Here is a 25,457-nt window from a genome sequence, read left to right as displayed (position 1 = left end):
TAATCGCGACTGAAATTTACCTTTGTATTTGTTGACCAGCAAAAGCTTGTGTTTCACAATTAAAACCCCAAACAAACAAACAACCAGATAGAAGAACTGACCCGAAGTAGTATTTGCACCTGTAAAGCCAGAGCCCCCCCCCCCCCCCCAATTACTGCTATGATTCCTCTCAGGATTTATACTTGGATAATAGCATGATACGAAGACTAAAACCAGAAACAACAGCAGCAAACTCCAGCGGGTGAACGACACATGCGGACATCACTAAAATCACCTGTACAACCGAAAATAAAAAAGCAGCACTGTTTCTCAGGGAGAAAAAACTTTCCCGCCGAGGGAGCGGCTGGGGGGGGCCGGGCCGGGCCCGGGCCCGGGGCTGAGGCTGGGCCCCCCCCGCCGCTGGGGCGCGGGAGGGCGGCTCGCCCCGCCGGGCGTCCTCCCGCTGCGCTGCAGCCTCAGGACTCCAAAACCCGCAAAATACCCGAAAGCATCCGCACGCCTCCGGAGCACAACCCAGGCTGTCAGCCCGCATGCGGACACGCATCGGCATGTCTGTAGGCATGCACATACGATGCACCTGGCACCCCCCGGGGCGTTACTTGCAGGGAAACCGCGGCGGGGACCCGCACCCGCTGCAGGCGGTGTGTGCGTGTCCCCTCCCCAGGCACCTGCGCGGCGGGCAGCGGCGCCGGGGCCACCCCGATGACAGAGGGGGACAGAGGGGTTCCTACTGACCTTTCTGCTGCCTAAAGGACTGGATGGAGCCCGAATGGTGAACCATCTTGGCGGACGGCAGCCTGCCAGCTGCCAGCCCGCCGGCTGCGGGGCGGCGGCAGCGGGCGGGCGGGCACCCAGCGGCGCGGCCTGGCCCGCCCCGGCCCAGTTCGGCCCGCCCCAGCCCGGCCCGCAGCCCCCTAGCGCCGCCGTTGCTTTGGCAACGGGCGGAGCGGCCCACCCCGGCCCGCCCCAGCCCGCCGCGCAGCGGAGGCTGAGGGAATGACGCCGGCAGCAGCCTGGCGGGGAGAGGCGGTAACGCGGGGCCCCGGGGTGGCGAGGGGCGGGCTCGAAGCCGGAGGCTTCCCCCGCTCCCCGGTGAGGGCGGATTCAGTCGGCTCCGGCCGCCCTCGCTGCTCCGGCGGAGCGGGGACCGGCGGGGTCAGCGTCCGCCCGCTGGGCGGCAAAGTCTGTGTGGCCCCCCTCTGAGGGGCAGCGCCGGCCCGAGCCCCGGCATCGCCCGAAAATCCGTCATCGGGCTGGTTTTATTATTCCTGTGGCCTTCCTGTAACCCTTGTCTCTCTTTAAAAGACTTCAGGTGTTACTGGTGAGCTAAAGGGAAGCTAAGCATAAATTGCACCTCCTTTACATAGCAATAGATGCACTTACATCTAGGCGTTGTGAGTTAAGTTTGCATTTCAGCCCCTCCATCCCAGTTGTCGCACTATAAACCTGTGTTGCATCACCAGGTTTTTTTTCATATATGTTATATAACTTACAATCTTAGTCTTCCTGGAGATAGCTTTTTACAAAAAGACACTAAAATGCACATTCAAGGCCTGATATGGCCCGTTTTTATGATATTTGTGTTATAACTTCCCTTTTCTCCACAGTGTATGCCAAGAAGCTCATTCCAGATGATAAAGGTTCAAATTTATAAAGTTTTAATTTCTTTCCCCGTCTCCTTCTGTTCACATTATTCTCTCTGGGTTCTGAGTAAGTTTCACAATAGCATCATTCAACTCCTGTAGAATGTTTTGGTTTTAATTTTTCTACCACAATAATATTTTTTTCCGATCCTCCTAAGTTCAGTCAGTCCAATATTCCAGCCTGCATCTATCAGTAGCTATCTCCTCTTCTCCATTTAGGGATACACACATTATTTACTCAACAGAAGTTAATTAAATCACCTATTGTAACCTGTGCAGCTAGTGGCAAATTCTGTATCATTCCTTCAAACTTTGTGGCTCCATTTGTATGCTAGAAGATATACTAGAGATTTCCTACGACAGTAAAGCCAAGCTAGAACTTTCCCATAGTTGACTGGGGTTTGTAGTATACCATCTGCTTAAAAAATTACATGATTGCCACCCCTTACTACAGGCTAGTCTGTACTATAAAGTTGTACTACTTTGTCTGTACCAGTTTAATTAAACAACCAGGATGGATACACACATTTTTTTTTAGTATAGGGATGTTTTTCCACTATGAAAAAATACTAAACAGCCATGTGTAAAGCAATACATCCATACAAGGGCTCTTGTAGGTAGATAGGTAAAATAAAAATTGCATGCTAACCGGGGAGGTATTCTCCAGCACTTTTTTCTAGAGTATGTCAGACATCGCTCTTGCATAACATGCAGCTGACACATCCAACTGTTACCATAAGGGAAAAAAATAACCTTACCTCCTCAGGATAGCTGACCAAATTTTGTTTTTGTTTGGAATGTTTGCAGAAGGTTTGTTGTCAGTTAGTTTAGGAAAAGATGCAGAAGCTACGGTGCTGTGAAAACATTATCCTACTCATTTGTCAGTCTCTGGTGGCTTTCGGCACACTGAAGGTAATAGATGAGGCATTCCTCTGCACTCCTGCAATTTCAGGAAAACTGCTGGGAACAGCTTTTTCCTGCTGAGAGACAGCACTATAGATGTTGCATGGCAGAATAAGGCAAGTGGAGACCAGCCAGGCAGGCTCTTGTTGATCAACAAATGCTGGAAAATCAGGAGCAAGCCAAAAGAAGAGGTAGAATCAAGTTCTTGTTTACATTCAAGCGTTAATGTAGACATTAGAATGGATAAGTAGGGATTAAAAAAAAAATCTATACGCAGAAGCTGAGAGTCACCAGCGAAAAAAAAATAAGTATAATACAAACTATAAACTTAGTAGTTAATAATCATATGTAGTGTGCAAACAGCAAGTGTAGTTCTTTCACTGTAGTGGTCTGAACCTTTGTCAGGTTCTAGGCCAGAGCTATTTCTCCGGGAGACCTTGGCTTTGATTTGCAGGTGAAGTAGAAGAGCAGTGCACATTCTGCTCCTTTTCTTACCAGAGGAAAACAAGAGAGGACCATTATCTGCTCTCTTATGATAATAATCTACAAAATGCAGAGGGGAAGAAAAGGTGCTGATAAGTAAAATTATAGCCTAAAGAGGTTATCTTACACACTCTTGGAAAAGAGGCTGTCAGCTGCCTGGTGCTCAGGGCCATCCATCTAATTTCTGGTCCACAGTCCTCCAATGAGAGTTAAAGAAATGAATTCAAATGGATTTATCCGACCCTATTAGTGCACAGAACAGTGGGGAGAGAAAGCTAGGCTAAGGCAGTGCTCAAAAACCCAGCAGAAGATTTAAATTCTGAGGACAGAAATGAGTTGGTTTTCTATTTGTTTCTTAATAATAAAGCTCTATTTTTAGCAGGAGATAGCACATACGCGTGAAACTACAGATATGACAGCTGGGGGTAAGGCCTGCAAAGAGAAGAAAAAAATATCTCTGCAAAGGTGTTTTAAATTAAATCCTTCACACTGTCAACTGACTAAGCTTGATAATTGTAAAATATGATAATATGAGAATCTGGAAAGATAACTCTTTGGTACATAAGGAAAGATTGGTCCAGTGTAACAGTATTTTTAGAGCACAGACAATAGAACAATTACAAATTGATGGCTAAGGTATGTAGGAAGTGTATACATTCTTAAGCTTCGTAAGCACAAGCTACATTGGCTCTGAAGCTTATTAAAATAAAAATCTATGCTCACACTCACTGTCTAATGAATACTCAATCTTTTAAAATTGTTAGTTATATTAAGCTAAGTCTCACATTATCTCTCTGTAATATTTTATAAAGCTCTTCTAAAACATATCAAAACTCTGGACTTAGCGAAGAGATCAGGATCAAACAGAACTAGACTTAAACTTTCTATCTCTACAAGTCAACAGAACCAAAATCATGACTTAAAAGCTTAAGGCTGATGCACCCACAAATCTGATTGAGTTTTTGCTCAGGTTTGAGGTACTCAGTTTTGACATTAAGATTAACTCTTTCTCACAGATAGACATGCCTTTTTCATGAGATAGAGTCTTTGTCAAGAGAGACTAGAAAGTAAGATTTGCTATTTTGGTCTCGCTTCATCATAATATGTGTAGCTCTATGCATATCTGCATTACTTGGGATCTGTAAAAATTTTGCCTGATAAGAACAGAAGTCTCCAGATTTACTTTCTATCAGGAAGTTGTTTTGCCAGTAAAACAGGCTATGAGACAGATATGTTTTAAATTAAGTTTTGTACTTCCATAGTGCTTTTCAGAAAGTCACAGGAAATAGAACCTTAAATTAAAACCTAATTAGCCTAGGACAAGTGGCATAGATCAATTATTTCCTTGAGAAATATAGCCATCTCAAAAGTTAATTATAGCCAGCTGTTAACTATTGCCCGCAAAGAAAACTAAATTTACTTCTAAAGAAACTCATGAGGTTCAGCAATCGCAAAATTCTGCACCTGGAAAAACCCCATACATCAATTCAGGCTGAGGAGCAGCTCTGATGGGAAGGACCTGAAGGTTATGGGAAACAGCAGCCTGAATACCAGCCAACTGTGCACTTGCATCACAAATAAGGCAAACCTTAGGAGAAACGTAGCCAGCAGATCAAAGGGTTATTAATCCCCTTTACTTGGCATGGCTGTAGCTGCACCTGCGATTTTGTGTCTAGCTTTCCCACTTCACATCCTCTCAATTCAGGAAAGGTGTTGGAAAGCTGGAGAAGGCCCATAAAAGGGCTACCCAAGATGGTCAGGGGTCTACCATATATAAACTGCGAGAAGCTGAAGAAACTGAGTTTATTTAATCTGACAAATAAACTAAGGAGTTCCAGGAGCCTACAACTACTTGAAAGTCACTTACAAAGATGACAGTACCAAACTCTTTTTAGTGCTAAATGATTTGATTAGTGACAACAGCCACATATTACGGCATATGAGGTTCAGACTGAACGCCAGGAATAAGTTTTTACAGCATTGGTAATGCACTGTCAGAACAGGTTACCCACAAAGTAATGAAATATCTGTCCTTGAAGGTTTTCAAAATTTGCCTTGACCAAGCTATGTCTGACCCAGGTTGGTGATGGCAATGGTAAAGCTTCAGAACAGGAGGTTGGATTAGGTGACCTTCAATGGTTACAATAGAAGATGTAATAAAAAGCAAATACAAAGGAGTTGGAATCAGACTAATTCAAACCAGGAGGTAGACACACAATTTTGAATTGTTATCAAAACAAACTATAAAGTTACGTTATTTTTTCATATCTGTAATGAAGGATTTTGTTGAATATATGCTTATGCAGCTCGTCAAAGCACAAAATAGCAAGATGATATTAAATGGCCTATAATATAAATTCAAAATGAAATATCCCTTTTCAAACATACCAATTTCTAAAATTCTCGCAAAGTACAATTTCTAAACAATTTGCAAGAAGATTTTTTGAGATCAGGGTGATTCCTTAGTCTAAAATGTTGTCGAATTAGGGCAGTAGATATTTACAGCAGCACCCAAGATTACTGATTTTCTATCAATTTTTAAGTAATACATGACACATTTAAATAGTACGAAAAATTAATGTTTACAGAATTGTTGAGTCCATCTCTTTCAAGGAGGGCAGTTCTGTACTATTTAAAGCTCTTCAATGAAAAATTCATCTTGTTCAATATTTGCAGTAAAATTGTTTGCAAATGTTCTGATCTTACTGAAAACAACGGGAATTTTGCCATAGACACTAGCACGATGAGGAGGTCGTTCATTAGCTCTGGTAAAGCTGTCAGTCACTATGGAGAAGGTCTAGAAAGCAGATTACAGAGCATGCTAAAGTGTGTAGTAGATTAATTAAAGAACTGAATATTTCTATAAAGATTTTACTTTGTGTTGCTAAGACACTAACCCTTGAAATCTCACTTATTTCTATATTCTAATATTTCATTTCTATGGTAATTTATGAGACCTTTTCTCTCTGACTAGATAGAATTTTCTTATACCCATTGAATTGTCTGTGTTTTCTGACTGATTAAAGTGTTTGGGCCTTGATTCTGTAGCTCAGTAATTGCATGCTTGTTTCATAGAATCATAGAATTGTTAAGGTTGGAAAAGACCCTTAAGATCATTGAGTCCAACCATTAACCTATCACTGCCAAAAGCAGTTTTTAAGCTTGTGGTTTGTACATTCATGTTTACATCCTAATAATTTCTTTGAATAAAGTTACTTTTTCCACTTTTGGCTGTAACCTATTCAGCTAACACAAGAAACAGGAAGAAACTTACAGTTGATATGTTTAGGAAAAATTAATTTCCCTTATCAAAGAAGCTCAATTTTTTTCTAAAATATTTGGGTCAAAAGGCCAAACTAGAATTCTAAGGAGTTCAGCATTCTCGTGCCTGGTATACACTGGAATCCTTGGAACAGAGCTATACAAAAGTGAAAAGACGGTGAAATGTCGGTTCGCTAAGAAGTCCTTTTATAATAATGCAAAGAGATTATAAAGAAAACGCTAATATCAAGAAAAAGGTGAAGAGGGGCAAACAGAATTAGAATAGCAGCATCCAATATACGCGCCTATCCAAATTTCCCAGGGAGGCAACCTTCTACATAGTCATATTTTTCTTTTCTATTATACATCTCAGTTTTCTTATTTCACATTTATCTGAGGCAAACAGCAAGAAAGATTATTGTTATCTGGCTCTGCAGCACCAGCTACCAAACTGCTACAATATAATTCTGTTTCTGATTAGCAGCCTAATTTGTCAAGTAAAGAAGAAAATATTCAGATAGACTAAAAAAAAATCACTATCAACGATGAAGTTATCTGTCATTTATTTTATCTTTCCACTGTATAGACCTATTCTGCAAATCTGTGCATCTTTTCTTTAGTACCGTGTTCTCAGCACAGAAGCCTCAAGAGTGACACTGGTAGAAACTTTTAGAAACAATACGTTAACATAGTCCTTAGCTGTATAGTCTAAATTTACAGCAAAAAAAAAAAAAAAAAGAATTGTCATTTAAGTATTTGATCCTAGATTTGCTATTGATTTACTATCAGCTCCTTGGTTTAGATATTAACCCTCTATTACTGCTTAGTGTGTTTCTGACAGCCAAGTCTTTCATCACCTCCAAGCTAATTCTGTTTAGAACCTGTTAGTTCTTACTATTTGCACTTCTTTGGCCACATACCTGCTCTTTTTCCCAACTACAATTTTTTACCCCCTCCTTCCCCCCAAAAAAATGCCAAGAAAAAGCACCTTATAAACTCTTAAAAGTTCAAGAAAGTGCAAGTAAAGGCAAAACGGGGGAGGAATGAACACGGTTTATGAGCATGGCCAGCCACTTACTATGTAAAACCTCTACCTACATGTCATTTGGCTATTTCCACTCACATCGAGATGGAAACAGCATGGCAACAGCATGTGAGCTTGACATGTTACTTGTACATGACGGAGAAGTGAAATTAATTGATATGGTTCATTCAGGAAAGACAGTCTTTCCTGCCATACATTTCTTTACAGAGCTCAGAACATCAAAGTCCAAGTCCACAGCTGAAAGTCCTAGGATTACAGTAATACAAACAAAATAGTTCAACAAAAACATTAAGATATCCTCTTGGCAGCAGCTAGCACAGTAATGTAATGTCCCTGCCTAGCAATATCAGACTTTTCCTTTCCAACTTGTATAAAACACTGAAGTTCAGATACGGTAATTTTACTTTTAAATTTATCTCACAGCATGCCTGCATTCCTTGTTGGCCAACCTGCCATCTTCCAAAGCAAAAGGAATTACTGAGAATTTCTTCAAAGATGCCTATTTCTTCATTGCAGCAGCATCAATGAAATCATAGAAGAGTGTTTCAATTAGCATCTTCACAGAAATTTCTTTCTTCAGCATCATGCTCACATGCAGTTTTAGCCTTATATCCTGTTGCATGACTAGGCTCCTTCATGGCTGCATAACCTCATGCCAGGTACCGTGGCCTCATTGCAGCTCTCCGCTAGAAGTATGGCATGTATTTTCTCTGACAGCAGCATCTGAGAGGGGATCGATGCCAAACATGTGAGCTTCAAGCCCACACACATATTTACCATGCATCAATCACCTCCCCATCATTTTGGAAGAAACATACTGAGGTGGGTTATCCCATCCCACAGACTTCTGCATTCCACCACCACAGATCTTGCCTGCTTGGCTATACCAGGTGAACTCCCACAAGACTCGTGCCTCCCAGCATTAATGCTGTAGACAATGTTTTGCAGAGACATAGCATGGTGCCATCTGGCCTAGTCATCCTATACTCTGCCCTGGGAGGAACTATGCTATTGCACAAGAAGACGACAAGCAATAGTTACGTTGCAGATGCTTTTTTATAAAATTGATCTCTCTAAGTATCCTTAACATAACATCCAATTACAATAATGTGGGCTTTTAAAAAAAAAAAAAAAGGCTTTTTTTCTTTTTATTATAGGGCAAAATTACGGCACTTTGTTCCATAACTCAGTATTTTATGCAGATTTTCAAAGTACCTAAGACTGATGAAAAAGTGGGGTAAGATTTTCAAACATAATATATTTGTGATCATGAATTGCTTTTAATTTGGTCATGATTTATCAATGTCTCTGAAAATTTCAAATAATGAAAAAAGCTTATGCATTTCTGTTTTAAATAGTCAGGGAGAAAAAATGTTTCAGAATTTAAATACTGTCTTGTTGAATTTGCAACCCAGAAAGTCAAAGTAATGCAGCAGTGCATGATACCTGAGCAAAAATTAGACATCAGGAAGCGGATGATGGGAGAGGAGCACTTTCCTTGTCTACAGACACCACGCTAATTTAATGGCACTGTCATAGGCTCCATATGAGGTAAAAGGATTCGAGTCAAATCATCTGTGAATGTTCCCAAGGATTTATTTTAAAAGATATCTAGATTACACTTTGTTCCTATGCACACACAGACAGTCTATTAGGCTGTGAAAACATGGCTTACCCTCAGAAGATGTATTTATTTCTACGCCTCTCACATCAGCCAAGTGAACTCACAGCAGACAGGATATTTGCACATTACTCGTGTCCTGGACAAATAGCAATTACGTGCCAAATGCTGTAAAAAGAATAATCTCTTGGAACACATAGTATGGACTGTTAAAGAATAATAAACAAGAGTATGAATACTAGGGCTTGTGGACTACTCACCAGAATTATATTGTTACTATATCATTTTGTATTTGTTACTATATTGTTTTGTAGTTACTAGTTTTTGCGGTGGGATTGGGCTGATGGAGAAGTGTAAGAGTGTCTAAGAGGTTTGGAGTTCAAGGTTAGGATGAAAGTTCATAAGGCTTTTGTCTTTTCTTCATTAGGAACATTTCATTTAACACAAATGACTGTATCAGAATGATAGACATAAATAGCGCTACTGAATAACTGAATCTATCATCTGTTTAAATTCAGGCCAGGTCTTCCATCTTACTTCATCCCACTGGCTACATTCATTTATGCTGCCTTGCAGGCCTGAATTAACAGAAAGCTGGAAGTACTGTATACGATACCTTCAATTTAAGTATAACAGGTTATTTACCTTAAAGCTGGTAGGACAATTTAGGAGTCTCTATTTCCAAATCCATTTTTAAAAGGCCTTCCTGTGAAATAAATTTAATAACTCTCCAATACCTGATTCTAAACAACCTGAAAAAAGGTTGATTATTTTCAGTCAAAGTGGAGCTGCACACTACAGAATTGCATTTATTTTACTTAATAAGGTGGTTGTAAATTAAGGTAATAATAGTGTAGGCACAGACACAGCTTTCCAAGTCTACTTTTTCTGTTTGTATTAGGGAGGTTTCTGGCCATTCAAAATTTTTAGAAATAACAAAGTTTTTGTAATGTAAATATTTATGATGATTGTGTTAATATGGAATTACTGATTAATTACACAATGCTTCATCGTTTTTAGCAAGTTATCCATGCTAGTTACTCTGAAAATTTATTCTTGTAAATTAGAAACTTTTTAAAATGCTCATCTGTAAGACAGTAGCAGTTTTGATCTCTCAATTTATTTGCATGCATTTTATTTATTGAAAAACATGTATTTTGCAGTGCCTGAAGAGACATTAGTAATCAATTCTATTTCCATGATCATCACAAAAAGAAAATAGAATAAAAAATCAGTACGTACCTACTTCTTGCTCGTTTATAGCGTTTTGATTTCACATGCCCTAAACCGCTACGTCTCAACAGCCTGTTCAGTGGTGTTCAGCGATTTGTACTGCTCTTTAAGTGAGTGTTGTTCCTGACTATTACTGCTGCAGAAGTAATGCGAACTGACTGACTGTATCTTATTTCAGCATCATTTAGAACTATACAGATGAAGTAAGCTGTCAAGAGCAGAAAAATATTTGTCAGTCTCAATGCACCCAAGGCAAAATCCGCAAATTGTTTTCACGTACTCATTTTAACTTCTTGTTTTTAAAATACATACAAAAGCTTTGCACTTGACATCAAATAGATACCATTTCCCTCTATGAATCGAAAAGAAGAGATATGTAGTACTTTTGTATGTTGTTGTCCAAATCAGAGGACAGCAGCTTCTCAAGGCAAAAATGCCCGTTCACCTCAGTCTGTCACCTGCTTCTTGTTTCACTGTTTATCTCAAAAGCACATACTGTCAGTGCTGCAGAAGTGCTTGATGGCTTTATGATGTGCAATCAGAGGGTTAAAACATTTATTTACAATGATTATTGAAGCATTCTTCTCTCCTTTATTCCTTTAGAAGCATAAAGAAATCATATTCCAGTAAGATTTTGTAAGTTGCACAGTTGCAAGCGTGCACCGTGTCACTTGAACCAGATCCTTCAGTTCCCCAAAACAGTATAGCACAATACTGAAGGATAGGTCCCCAATACAGCGCGCGTAGGAAAAAAGAGAGTAACCTGGCCAACGTACCACTTCGCCCCAGCCTGCGTGCGTACTGGAAAAGCCAGCAGGTAGGCAGGTAGGTTTCAGCCATTCTACCACCTATTTTAAGCTTCAGAGAGGCTGCGTCATATTTTTAACTACTTCAGGAAAATGTTTTGCCAGATCACTGGCAAAATCTGAATTTCTAGCTCAATTAAGGTACGTAAACTGGTGTGACTGAAGCAAGACATTCTGCAACCTAAGAAGACAAATGGTGAGATGCTTATGGAGAGGAAGCATGATCGCTACAAATTGAGCATTTTAAGGGAGGCAGGGCATGTTATTAGCAGTTTCAGCTTTAAACAAATACTATCCCAAATGAAAAGCCTCATGTTTTTCTACGTTTCTGCTGTTAACTGTCTTATGAGTCAAACAAAGCTCAATTCAACTTCAGGTGAGAATTTTACCTGAGAAACTTCGTGGCTGCAAAAGCCACAATCAATAACAGCCTCGAGGAATCCGTGGGGTTCTGAAAACTGTCCGCTCGGCTTGGAGAGCTCAGGCTGCCTCTGCAAATTGTCAGCAAGTTGAGCTCTGTGTGTCTGTACCTATACGTATACACGTATTTACACAAATATATACATACAAATATACATATGCATATTTCTTACTACTTTTTCCAGGATAAGTATCGCACTAACACAGCAGACTTTAGCATACCGTGCTATGGAGTGCTGCGGCGGATTGTGTAGGGAGTGAAGGTTCTTCTGGGAAAGACAGGTGGAGGTGGGGGAAGAAGAAAGGTGAAAAAGAGTCTTTAGAGCCCCTTGAAAATCATGCTTTTTTTTCTGACCACTCTGCCAGTTCTGCATCTCCAAGGATAATGCTTTTTGAGTGGTAGTTGAGACAAAAATTTACTTTTTTATATATGTATGTGTGTGTGTATATATATATATATATATATAAATTGTGTATGTGTGTATGAGATATTTGTCATCACTCCAAGCAATCATTCTGTTCATACTAACTGGTGTTGTAATGGCAATGAACAATGAAAACCACGACTTTTGAGATAGTAGTACATCGGCAAAAAAGATTTCAAGAAAACATGCGAGCCTGGTACCCCATGTTGTTTCTGCCTCTTAGTACGCTGCATCCTAACCAACGAATCTGTTGCCCAGTATTTATGGACTAAAATTTATAACAGCATCCAATGCTATATTTTCCAAATGTAAATGTAGCTTCTGAATAAAAGATGGTTCCCATCGCGTGACTAGATGTATGTGACAACAGTGCTTCCGGTGACGTCACGATGACGGAGCTATAAGGAGAAGCTCTCCAGAGCTGCTCCCTCAGCCGCAGCCTGCTTCCACCGTCCGCCTGGCAGGCCAGAGCAGCAGGATGCGGGTGATGCCGGCACCGGAGGTCTGCACGCCGGACGGAGTCAGTACTCCCATCCCAACCAATAGTTGGAATAGGTTAATTGCCTTCATTTTTTTCTCATTCCTAACTTTAATGAATCACAGCAATAACGGGTTATTAAGAAACATGAGCCTTATTTTTTTTTTTAATTAATTGATATCACTATTCAAAGTTATCCATGGCTATTTTTAGTTATATTTGCATTGTAACAGTGACATCCACTGGCCAATGTAAATAGCGCCAGATTCTTTTCCACTGAATAGGACTTGGTTATTAAACCCATAGGGACTTTAAATACCTAAACAGAATTATTTAGGATTAAAGTAAATAAAATTGTTCAATGTCCAGTAAAACATGGAATATTTTAGAGGTTATGGTACTGTAGTACCAAACATTTTACTTTAAGCCTAGTCTCCTTTAGGTAAGGAGATAAAACTAAAATAAATAAAACTAAAAAGTAAAACTAAATCAAACATAGCAGCAAAAGAAAACTAGTCTGAAAAGAAATAGTAATGATAAGCAGATATTTATTTATTCTGAGGATATCCACTTTTCAGTCATTCGGTCTCCAAGAAAATAATAATGTAGAATTTCTTGGCATGTTAGAATTGAGGTCAATTCTGGATATTGCAAAAAAGAGATTCCCTTTTTATGAGGGCAAATTTATACCAGTGATAAAGATAGTACTGTAACAGTATAATAATCCTAGCACGATAAGCAACAGCAAGAACAAATCATGTATCTGTAGTAGAGAGGGTGAGGAGCAGAGGAAATACACCCCATTAAAGATCAGCTGATGCTTTAAACTTAGGAGGTTGTAAGATAACCACCCTTCAAGAAAGTCAGAAGTACATTGTATGAGAAATCAGATAAAAGTAAAATTTAGAGAAAAGAAAGATTATAAATCTATTTCCTGTTTGCTGATGGCTCATGGAAGAATTAAATGGAAAAGGAGCAAAAAAAAAGAAAATGTGCATAAAAACCAGTATACAGATGTATTCATGTCATGAACAAAATGCTGCAAAAACTGAATAAGCCTAAAAGAACTAATCTAACTTCACAACTAGCATTGTCAAGAATGTTTAAATCGAGTTAAAGTTTTTCACTGGACCTTTAAAAATTATGGCTCTGGCATCTTTTTTTTTTTCTTTTTTTTTTTTCCTTCCCCCCCCAAAGAAAAATCGCGGCATACTCTCTGTAAACTGTCTTTCCTGTTAGGAATGTACACAAATAAAGACAATCCCTATTGCTACAAACATTGCGTATCTGGACCTCTTCCCTGGACTTAAAAGGGAGGACCACCCTGGTGACATGTGGCAGGAAAAATGGTAATAACATAAATCAGTTAATCTTAGTGTTGATGAATTGTTCTGCAGGAAAGGAATTGCAACAGGGAAACTGTTTATGCTGTGAAAAGGAGCCTGTGTTCACAGAAAAGAGCAGCAGGCGAGAACGGGAGGTTCCATGAGGAATGTGGACTTGGAGATTTGAACTTTGTTCTGACTTTCATAGAATCATAGAATCGTTAAGGTTGGAAAAGACCCTTAAGATCATCGAGTCCAACCATTAACCTAACACTGCCAAGTCCACCACTAAACCATGTCCTCGAGCACCACGTCTACCCATCTTTTAAATACCTTCAGGGATGGAGACTCAACCACCTCCCTGGGCAGCCTGTTCCAGTGTCTGACCACCCTTTCAGTGAAGAAGTTTTTCCTAATATCCAACCTAAACTTCCCCGGCGCAGCTTGAGGCCGCTTTCTCTCATCCTATCGCTTGTTACTTGGGAGAAGAGACCGACCCCCACCTCGCTACAACCTCCTTCCAGGCAGTTGTAGAGAGCAATAAGGTCTCCCCTCAGCCTCCTCTTCTCCAGGCTAAACAACCCCAGCTCCCTCAGCCGCTCCTCCTAAGACTTGTGCTCCAGACCCTTCACCAGCTTCGTTGCCCTTCTCTGGACACGCTCCAGCACCTCCATGTCCTTCTTGTAGTGAGGGGCCCAAAACTGAACACAATACTCAAGGTGCGGCCTCACCAGGGCCGAGTACAGGAGCACCATCACCTCCTTGGTCCTGCTGGCCACACTATTCCTGGTACAAGCCAGGATGCTATTGGCCCTCTTGGCCACCTGGGCACACTGCTGGCTCATGTTCAGGCAGCTGACAACCAACACCCCCAGGTCCTTTTCTGCCAGGCAGCTCTCCAGCCACTCTTCCCCAAGTCTGTAGCGTTGCATGGGGTTGTTGTGACCCAAGTGCAGGACCCAGCACTGAGCCTTGTTGAACCTCATACAGTTGGCCTCGGCCCATCGATCCAGCCTGTCCAGATCCCTCTTGCAGGGCCTTCCTGCCCTCCATCAGATCGACACTTCCACCCAACTTGGTGTCATCTGCAAACTTACTGAGGGTGCACTCAATCCCCTCGTCCAGATCATCAGTGAAGATGTTGAACAGGACCGGCCCCAGTACTGAGCCCCGGGGAACACTACTCATGACCAGCCACCAACTGGATTTGTCTCCATTCACCACCACTCTCTGAGCTCGGCCGTCCAGCAAGTTTTTAACCCAGCGGAGAGCGCACTTATCCAAGCCATAAACACTTATCCAAGCTGTGGACTGGATAATCCATTTCTGTCCGTCTGTCCGTACTGGAGAAATAAAATGTTCAAAACAATGCTCAAGTACGGTGGGAGGAAAATGGTCACTGATATCTCCCTGCAACAGCTGTTTGTTTGAATATAAGGCACTTGTCATTTTTATGCCACTGCTTTTGTCTAGGATGCAGATTTCAGAAGAGGCATCAGGAAGAGGAAGCACACTGCAACTTCCCGGAGAGTTATTAAAGTTATTTCAGATAAATCAGTTATTTGTCTGAGTTATTTGTGCCATGGGGTCCTCCTTTCAGTATAAACAGACTCAGGCATGAGTAATAAAAATAAAATTAGCCTGTTCAGAGAACAGCTGTCAGCTACTGCTCTTCCTCCTTTGCAGGGCATAGCTCATGCTGCCTCTGTGCTCATGCAGCCTTATCAACCTAGCACCTAGAGCATTATATGCACGGAAATGGATTTATTCTCAAAACCAGGTAAGACATAGAACTTGAAGCAGCCCATGAAGTACATTGATGTAGCTTCCCTTACAAGCCTGGAAGGAGAGGACTACACAGATACCACAGAGGTAGCATAACAATAACATAGAGGCAGATTTGCCCTTTGCTAGGTGGGCTGGAAGTAGACCATTGCTTGCAGAAGGCAGGGGCTGGTAGGAACTATTCCACCCTCCACAAAGGAGTCCTGCTTCTGTTTCTTTATCTGACCTCATTTAAAAAATACCAAACCATTCACTGTTATTGGTTCTTGTTTTTCAACCACAGCTTTGTATTTTGAAAGCGATACCAGTAGGTGAAAATCTCAGCTTTTTTTTTTTTTTGAAACAAGCTGCTGTAACCTGAAATCACAACCCAGAGTGATGAAAATAGTCCAGTTACAAGTAATTGCAAGGAACAACTTAAAAGACACATACTGTCATGATCCGTTAGTTTTTCCTCTAGGGATCAACAGTGCTAAGGTTATCCCTATCTTAACAAGCAGTGGAGTGAGGAAGAGACAAGATATTAAGGATAGTATAAATTTCAAAGAAACTCAAATGTTTCATTTCTATGCCTTCCTTGCTCTGGACCTGCCTGTCTGCACCATATCCACACCCAGGCATTCAGTCCTAGGGTTTCCTCCTCTTTTCCCTGGTTATTAATGGAGCTGCATCTACCAGCACCAAACAGCCATGAGTCTCATGATTAATGTTCTTCTAGAAAGAATAAGAAATAATTCAAATCTCTGCTCTCCTCAAGCCCATTTCACACCAATTAAATATTTATGTGACCACAGGAGAAGATATTTGATGGCATGTGATTTCAGCTGGGTGAAAATTGCTGCTATGATAAATACTTAATAATTTATATGAACCAGTGCCTCCTAGAACAGCTTCGGTAAGAGAAAAAGGAAACATCTGGTAGATAGGAGACACCTGGAATCTGGGCAGTTTACACTCTGCTATATGCTCTGAGACACAGCACTCAATGAATCTTTTAACATCACGGTGTTGTCCCCCTGATGCCACAGACAGCTACGACAGCTTCTACATTTTTCTTTTCCCGGCCCGCGACCTACCCAGCTGCTTTGCTGAAGTGGGAACACTGGTACGTACATGCTAAATGCACGAAAAATGTTTCCTGAGGAGCTGTGCTCGGTGTGAGTTCCGTTCAGCTGAGGGGCTGTGTAAACATGCTGACAGCACCAGGCTCCAGCAGTAAAACAGGCTTGGGGGTGCCCACTATGCAGGGCCGGGGTTGAGCTGGGTATGTCTGCTCACAGAAATGGAAACTGGGGCAAGAACTTGGCTGGGTTCAGGCCATACGTGGCACTAAGAAGATCAGCGAAGTCTGAAAGGAGGTTAACTTCCATTTTCAATCGAATTATCTGCAGTATCTTTGCAAAAATCTCCCTTGCATCTGTCCAATACCATTTTTCCTGTAAGCATCTACCAAAAGAAAGACATATTTGGAAAGCAAAATAAAGGTAAACTGCCTGATTATAATTTGTAATTACTAGCAAAAGTTGATTACACATTCACCAACACACAAGCATGTACAAGCCCCTTATATCTTGTAAATCTAATGAATTGAGAGAGATTCCAAATACACAGGTTGTGATTTACAGAGGTGAAAGAAAAAAAGATAGGAAGCAGAAACTATATGGCATTAAATATAAAGATGTCTGAAGAAGAAACTAAACACTTAGGAAAATAAATTTGAAAGCAAAATGTTTATACATATATATATATATGAAAGGCAGGAAAGATGTTTTTATAGACTTTACTGCCCTCTATATGCTTCTTAATATTTTGAATAATTGGAAAACATAGTGTAATCTGACTCTTGAAACAAAGCCTTTGGCAAGCAGCCTTAATGAAGACTGCATTAAGTTTAAACTCTCTTGAAATATTAGAGCAATAAAAACAGAAAAAAGAGTTTTTATAAATTGTGGTTTCATAAACTCAAACCTAACTTATAAGGAGGACAATAAGGTACAATTAGAGTAGGGGCAAATGTTGGCACTGAGATTATATGTAACTGCTTGAGCATCTACAATGCCAGTATCTAGAGAAAAAAAAATTGTCAGACCTACCTCAACTAAAAAAATATTATATAGAATTTAATTAGTGAAAGTCACTGGTAGCAGAGAACTGGAATCCTGTTCTTAGGCCTGATCTTCTCTAGAGCTGAGTTGGGATTGTACAGTAACAAAGATTTGTCTTCCTTTTATTTCACTGCAGAAATTGATGAACAGTAATGGAAGTGGGAGAAAGTAAAAGGATATTAGGGGTCTAAAAACTAATTGTGTAAATACATACGGTACTGGAGAATACCCCTCTTTTCCCTTACAAGTTTTCTGTGATGCTAAGTCAGTCATTTAAATCACCCTTCTATACAGTTCCTAAAAGTAATGTAAGATCTAACTCTATTTTCCAGTTTCCAAAATTAAACATTTCATTTTTATCACAGCATAGATAGTTTCTAATACAGTAGCTTTCCTGCACTCCAGGTTCCCTCATCCAGAAAAAAACAGGCAATTCTTTTAAAAGCTAGCAATTCCAGAGATTTCTTTTCCTGATATGTTCTGGTATGCAACCATGCCATCTCTAAATCCTTAAAAGGTCATGAAATTTATAGAACGAGTGTGTAAAAATGATAAAAAGATGTAACGTTTAAATTGCCCCGTTTGGTTTCTGCCCATCCTATTTTTCACACATTCCAAAATGGGTATTTCTACAGCTGGTCCCAAACACTGGATCTTTCAGACTGTCATTAGTTGGATGAAGACATTGTTGCGAAATTCAAAAACAGTTCAGTGTCCACTAGGAACTCTCAAAAATTAACCACCTCAGAGGTATTTAGTTTTTGAGAGACTTCTAAAGGTGTATCAAATTACAAAATATGCTCCACAGATTTTTTTTTTCCTTTGTTCCCCCACTCTTGAGTACACAAAACTGTTCAAAAAGGAGAAACAAAAGCCCCAATCTTGTAATCATGGCGTATGGATTGACTCACTGCATGGATCAATCCACTGAAAAGTCAGCTGAAAGGAAAAAGGACAAACAGATGGCTATCTGTAATAAATACAGACATTTACATAGAGAGCATTTAAGAGGGTTTTTTTTTAACCTTTTCCACATAAAGATTCCACTTGTACAAATTTATTTAAAAAGGGGTTTCAAATAACAGAGTCTTTTAGAGATATTTTGCAATAATTTACTCCAAGAACAATTAATATCCTGGTTTATACTATCAGTGTGAACAGTCAGAAAGAAGACTGAGTAATCCCCAGATATCACCAATGGAAATTTTTTAGGACTGTATACGTATGTACACGTGTGTGCACAGCATATATATTTACACACCTAACATTGGAAAAATATTGGGAAAGTCACAAATTAAACCTACTCCTAATATTGAGAATCCTGCCCAGTGGCCCAAAGTACACCGGGCCCTCTCCTCCCCTCTCCCCCGGGGCTCCGTGCAGAGGAGATGGCACCTCCCCAGGCTCCAGGGGCAGGGCCGGGGGATGGGGAAGAAGGGCCCACGCAACACTTGGCACTCAGCAATTCTTTTATGGAGTGCTGGGAGGCCTTGCGCAGGCCGGCTGCGCCTCCCTTTCCCGCTGGCGGGATGTCTGGAAGCTTCCCCCCTCTCAGCCACTGTTGGGCATGGGGGCTGCGCCACTTGCAGGGAGCCGGGTTGGTGGGGGGTCACCGAGGACCCCCAACCCTCCTGCAACACCCTTGCCACCGTCTTGTCCAGGGGAGCCCAGGCACAGGCTGAGGAGGGGGCGGGAGCCCAGGCACACAAGGGGAGGTGGAGAGCAGTCCCTGCATCCAAGGGGAAGCAGAAAGGCACAGGGGAGCGATCCCCAGGAAAGGTGCCCTCAGACCCTCCTCCTTCTCCCACATGAGGCCATCTTTCAGGCAACAGGCCCTCCAAATCCCAGAACAGCCGTATATGGCCACATACTTTGCCATCACACTGGCCTCCTGATGTCATGAGCTACCTTGCAGCTCTTTGTTCTAGACCCTATAAATACAGGGACCCTGGCAGCTGGCCCACAATTTGCTGAGCTTCAAGGCCCTCAGATTCCAAGAGTGATTGGAAGAAAGGGGTCCCACAGCAGTGAGGCACGTGGCTGCCTACATTTGCATGGGAAAGCAGACAGGAGGCTGCAGGAGAGGCAGAGGAGGCAGCGTCAAAGGTGGGGCACCATCAGACGCATGGTAGCGATGGCTGTCGCTCATGTGGCTGATGCTGTGGAGCCCATGGAGGTGGACCCACCGGAAGACCAAGAAGAACCGATAGAAGCAGATCCACCTCCAGCATGGCTCCCCTGGCACCACTACACTGTGCCAGGGCTCCCCTCCATGACACAATCAACATGACATCACAGGAGAGCCCAGCTAGTGCCCTACCATCGGCCCACACTCTGCACCTGGCATTAGCTGGGAGGCCCAGCCTCCGTGCCTGGCCATCCTGCGGGCTCACCCATTCCGTCTCCTGGCATCAGCAATTATTTTGTTGATTTCCCTGGCTGGTGTGAGACCTTCTTTCCCACCCCCCATGCCTCCTGAAGGGGTGCCATCTTCTCTGCTCTGAGCCCCAAGAAAAGGGGATGAGACAACCTGGCTTCTGCCAGGCTGCTGCACCAGGGCAGCAGGAGTTGTCCCTCAGAGGGCCGCTGAGGTCTCTGGGGCCTGGAGGTGGGGTTTCTTCAGTCTGCAGCCAAGAAGGTTGCCCAACGGGTGGTTGAAGATGAAGCCAGACCCTCCACGACTATGCACGAAGAATAGCAACAGATCAAGCAAAGAAGTTAGAGAGACAGCTGTTCCTTTGGAGAAGCAGAAGACTGCAGTTCTGCCAGGAAGAAGTGCTGGCCTTCAGCATTAAGGTCCCTTCTAGCTGCTTCATTAGGAGTTCTTTTCAAGGTTGGGCAATAAACAATTTCAAAAACCCCAAAACAATAAACCAAGAAAATAACTGTAAAAATGCTCTCCTCCTCTCTTATTTGGTCTCTTCTCTTAATAGGGCCTGTAGTGACAGGACAAGGGGTAATGGTTTTAAACTGAAAGAGGGTAGATGTAGATTAGATACAAGAAATTCTTCACTACGAGATTGGTAATATCCATTATCACAATTACAACTTAAATCTAAAAGTAGACACCCAAAAGGATAATTGAATCTATTCTCCACATGTAGACGAATGGTATGAAAATGAAGAAACATGAAACACTGTTCTATTGAAAGAAAAAGGATTTAAGTAAAATGGGAATATAATGGTTATTTCAGAATGAATTTCCAGGGAACAGTGTAAGTTTTAAAACTGGCTCACTCAAGCCAGTAATCGTTAGAAATGAACAAGACTGGCTTGAACAGCTGAATTATTACTATTTGAGAGTTATCTTGCCTCAAAGCCAAGTGATTTCTACTGCTCTCCTATCAGCTAGATGGAAAATTGTGAGACTCTAGCTTCAGGGGGAATTAATGGCTCTTTAGCATGCTCTTGTGTTTTTCTCATGTCTATTATCACTTCAACAGTATCAACTTAAATTGTCTCCTTACTTTATTAATTAGAAATAGATACACATTTTTATTTTACTTTATGCACAAAGTTCAATTGCACTTAAAGACAAATGTTGATCTTCTGTACTGTATACGTGCTCTTTTTTGATTGCACAATTATCTGATCAGAGTTCTACTAGCCTTTGATTTATTTAGCCAATGCACACAAAAGGAAAGTTTTAGAGCAACTTTCTGTCACAGAATTTACGGCACCAGATCAAAACGTCAAAAGAAATTAACAGTTCTACCCTCACTGGTGCTAATGGAAAGCGTCAGGTCCTCTTCATGGTTTTGTGTTACCATGGGTAAAATTGCTGCCTCTGATTAGCAGGATATTTGGCTCAGTAACAACAATATTTTTCCTCGTGGTACCATATGTAGAAAGCAAAAAGTCTTAATTTCAATAATTTTAATTTGAATTCTCAGGAGTCAAAAGATTAACTCCATCATTGTAAAACGTACAAAAGCATCACTCCAGATGTAAGCAACAAACATCACCTTTGTGTATTTTCTAATTCTTATTTCAACATTAGGTAAACTGATCTATTTTACCCAGAACAGTCCAAAAGCTAGTCTCTCAGGAAATCTGCCAAAAAGTTGTTTTCGTGCAGAAGTTTACTGAAAGACATTTTATTATTTTAGATGTATTAAAATAGCTTGCAAAACTACTTTTAAACCTTTCTAGCATCTTTTTACCTCCGTAAGTAACACACTATTGTTCCATTATCCAAGAGATAGCATTATAACATGAAAGAAAACTGCTGAGAATATTTTCCCCCAAATTTCTCTAAATTTCTTCTATTTAAATAGCAGAGGTTTATTTATTCCTTATTCAATAAATTTTAAAAGTAGCTTGCAGCAGCACAATTCCTACAAATTCTTTGGATAGGACACCAAAATAGTAGTCAAAAATGGGAACATTTAAATGTCATGACCTTATAGAAACGGTCTTCAGAGGGACTTTTGGGAAGAAATCACTAGGAAAAGGTCCTGACAGCTATTCCCAATACAATTGTTTATTTCACCAGTCTGCACCAGTTCTTCATAGAGTTCTTTACTAACAGCATTTGGGAAATGCCCACTAAAAAAGATTTCATCTCAAATTCTCATGCAAGAAACAACCTTAAAAATTAACTTAAGATAAAGAATGTAAGTCAAAGGCCAGGTTTCATTACAAGTGCTCTATAATTCCTATGGAAAACATAACATAAAACCATCAACTTCACAGATGTTCTTCCAAGAGTATATGCAGACTAAGAAAGAAAAAAGAAGGAGCGTATAAATCATCACATACTGAAGCCTAAATAACGTTGAATCAGTCAGATATATCTCCTGATCAAGTAGGGAACAAACGAGTGCCAACATCTTCCCGCAGATATCCAAACCAAAATTCCCTAAAAGAAAGAATCTGGTACTGCAATGCATCTAGCAGAAACAGCTGCTGGAAATCATATTTCCATTTCTCTGACATAAAGATACGCTGGGGTCAAAGATCAGTGCGGCTCAGCTGCACTCGTCTGCTTATCCTGCAGAGATGCGATACGATTAGGGAGTCATATAAATCAGTTCAAGTTGAAATGACTCTTTGAAAGCATTAGTGAATAACACAGTCAATGCAGACTAGCTTCGTGAGGCTAACTAGGGGTAGATAACTTAAGAGAGAACATCCTGTAGAGGAGAAATTAACATACCACTTTTATTTAAAAAAATCTTATAGAAAAAAAACAGAATCTCTTCCTGATACCTTGTGTCCCCCTTAAACACTTAATTTAGTACAGGCACTCAGTCAATCCAAACTTTTTCGGTATTTCATTTTAAAAGTGAACTCTAGAAGGCGTTTGCTTATACAGTTTCAGTGATGAATGGCATTTACTAGCTGCAATTAAATTCTGAACTTTCCTAACAAAGTCTGAACTGAGGTTTTTGAGTAGGAGAAGCAAGCTTAATGAATGCCAGCATGATCAAAGCCTGCAGTCAGGACAGCCAGAAATAAGCTTGTCTGGATTTAGCCTTCAGCTGAGGCTACAAATTTTTGGTAGCATAAAAACTGAAGAATGCCTATGAGCAGAGAGGGGCATCTAAGTCAGATGCAGTCAACAGACATCTTGATTCATCTGTTTCTGAGGCAGGAAAACAAGAGTCCTGTAGACTTCTAAACACACAGACAGAGGACTGTACCCAAATGGAGATACCCTTCCTCCCAGTAAGTTTTGTTATTTCAGGCAAGGAAGCTCAGGGGTAGGTAGGGCGAGCTTGTATGTGCACCTCTATCCAACAGCGAGGACAAAACCCTTGATTCCTTTATGGAAGTAGTACCAACTTTTTTCCTATCAAATGGGATAATACCACTTTCCTTTCTCCTAGGTCTTATCTACGTTATATTTAGCTCACGATGACTTTGGAGCACTGGTTATTTCTCATACAAAATGTACAAGCCTTTCCTATTATAGTGAGTGCCTGATTTTGTTTGGGCTCTCTGGGCATTGACAGAGTCAAAAAAATGACTAGATATAGGCAGACCGGATACTGCTTCCCCCTAAGTGACTTGGGACAGATCTGATTTGGGCCTAAAATAGAGTTTATTTATATCAACTGACAATCTGAGCCTTCTCTTCCTCACCGTTTCTCAAAACAAAGCCAAAATTAACATAATTGAAGGACTCCTCGACAATTCTTCATCTTCACAGTTGTCAATGCTTCTTCATATTCCTACTGAAATCAAGCTTTGGAGCACCAAAATATCACAGGAAAGGCATTTCACACGCTAATGGCTGGGAGCAGGAAGTAATGGAAAACTCTTGAGAAAACACATCTGGCAAGTGTACAGGCTCAAATCATTGAGATACTGTACTTCAGAAGAGTAAAAAAAAAATGCTTATGATTCCCAAGCTGAACCTGAACTATGGAACTCATTTATAAATAGTCCATGAAAGCAGTCAAAGCGAAAAGAAACAGTGAGACACAGTCACTGGAAATCAGTTACAACGTTTAGGGCATGAGAAACGGGGAACTGCAGAGGAAATGTTCCCACATTTTTGCACCTCCTACATGATTTAAATTAATTATCCATATTTGTTTAATGATTTTTGCTTGATGGACTAATGTTTTTACTTTAAAACTCCCTAGCTCAGAGAAAAAACATACCATTGTACTTTGAAATCTCACTAGAGGGAGCTCTGAGTTTGTTTATAACTAGGAAAGCAAGCATGTATGGGATCTCATAATTTGTTTTGGTACAGTTTTGCCAGCTTTAATAAATATTTTCCTCTTTATCCAATTACTTTACTAAGCAAATCAAATGGAAAAAAACCAAACAAACAAAAAAACCAAAGCAACCCACAGATTCACTCCAGTATTCAAGGGATGTAGTGAAAGATTACAAGGATCTTGCTATTTCTCTGGATAGTTTATTTTTTTTTTCCCCTCCCCATAATTCAAAGACAAGGCCCCTCGTTTCATTTTTACATTGCCACAGCCAGAAGACGTGACATTTTATAGCCACCATAAGACAGAACTTTGCTGTGGGAGAGTATCCCAGATTTGCCAAAGAAATCTCATAGGGACTCACAAAAATACAGTATGTCATGGGATTATGTATTTAATTATTCCTGATGGATTTTTTTTATACCATGTCACCTGTTAAGTTTAAATATTCACAAAAAGCTAAGTAATCAAATAATCTGAATTCTGATGAGTTAATATTTTGAGTATTACACAGATTTTCTAACATCATCTGCAAAATGTAATAGGAAGTCACGTAAGACCAATACTTGGTTCCCCAGTTCTACCAAACGCATCTTTGTCATGATTTTTTACACAACACTTTTTTCTTTGTTACACTTTGAGCATCAGGTGTTACAGAAGACATGATTTACGGGAAAAGAGAGACCAATGTAGCTTTAAGCTCATCCTTGATGTGTTCAGAGCAGCCCCAGGGCTTCCCTGGGGACAGATATTCAGACTTCCTAAAATTCCTTAAACTAAAAGAGGCTTGCACAACCTCTTACAGTGCAAAAGCTGCTGCTTCTTTCCAAATGCTATCTTTCCATCAGAAATATTTCTTCAATTTGCAGAGAGACAGGAAAGAAAAAAAAAAAAAATCACTTATCTCAGTGATACACTGCTCTGTAGCTAAGCTGCTTTAGCAGGGCCTGTCCCTGCATTCCTGCGTATGGTCCCGAGTTCCCAAGCAGTGCTCTGGCAGACCGGCTCTGCTCTAGCCAGGAAACATTGCTGGAGCAATGCAACACGGTCTTAGAAAAAAATCTCCATCCACAGGCTCACTGCAGCAGCAGTTTGCAGTAAGAGAAGATAGCTAATGAAAGAGAGCACAGGGCAGAGCTGCCTGAACAGCAGCTCCTGGACTGAGGATCATCCTTCCACAATACACACCAAAAAACTCTGCACCTTGTCATCTTCAGGTGATAGCACAAGACTTGCCTGAGTTCTCGAGCAGT

At 40.8% G+C, this 25,457-nt stretch overlaps 1 protein-coding gene across 4 annotated transcripts in view; it reads right to left on the bottom strand.

Annotated features, from left to right (window-relative positions):
• Window positions 1-25,457, bottom strand: part of ANO3 (anoctamin 3) — a 210,810-nt gene that overhangs the window by 138,983 nt on the left and 46,370 nt on the right. The window contains exon 1 of one of the 4 annotated variants that reach the window (XM_087743312.1): window positions 736-863. The exons of the other annotated variants lie outside the window; for them this stretch is intronic. Within the exon in view, the coding sequence (XP_087599438.1) occupies window positions 736-781 (46 nt within the window). The 5' untranslated portion in view covers window positions 782-863. Of the gene's footprint in view, window positions 1-735; window positions 864-25,457 lie in introns of those variants that run through there. 4 annotated transcript variants of the gene reach the window in all.

This window comes from Nipponia nippon, unplaced genomic scaffold (genome assembly GCF_047370975.1).
Source record: "Nipponia nippon isolate SJK-2023a ecotype South Korea unplaced genomic scaffold, ASM4737097v1 scaffold_10, whole genome shotgun sequence".
NCBI classification, from domain to species: Eukaryota; Metazoa; Chordata; class Aves; order Pelecaniformes; family Threskiornithidae; genus Nipponia; species Nipponia nippon.
This window is presented reverse-complemented; position numbering and strand designations above follow the sequence as displayed.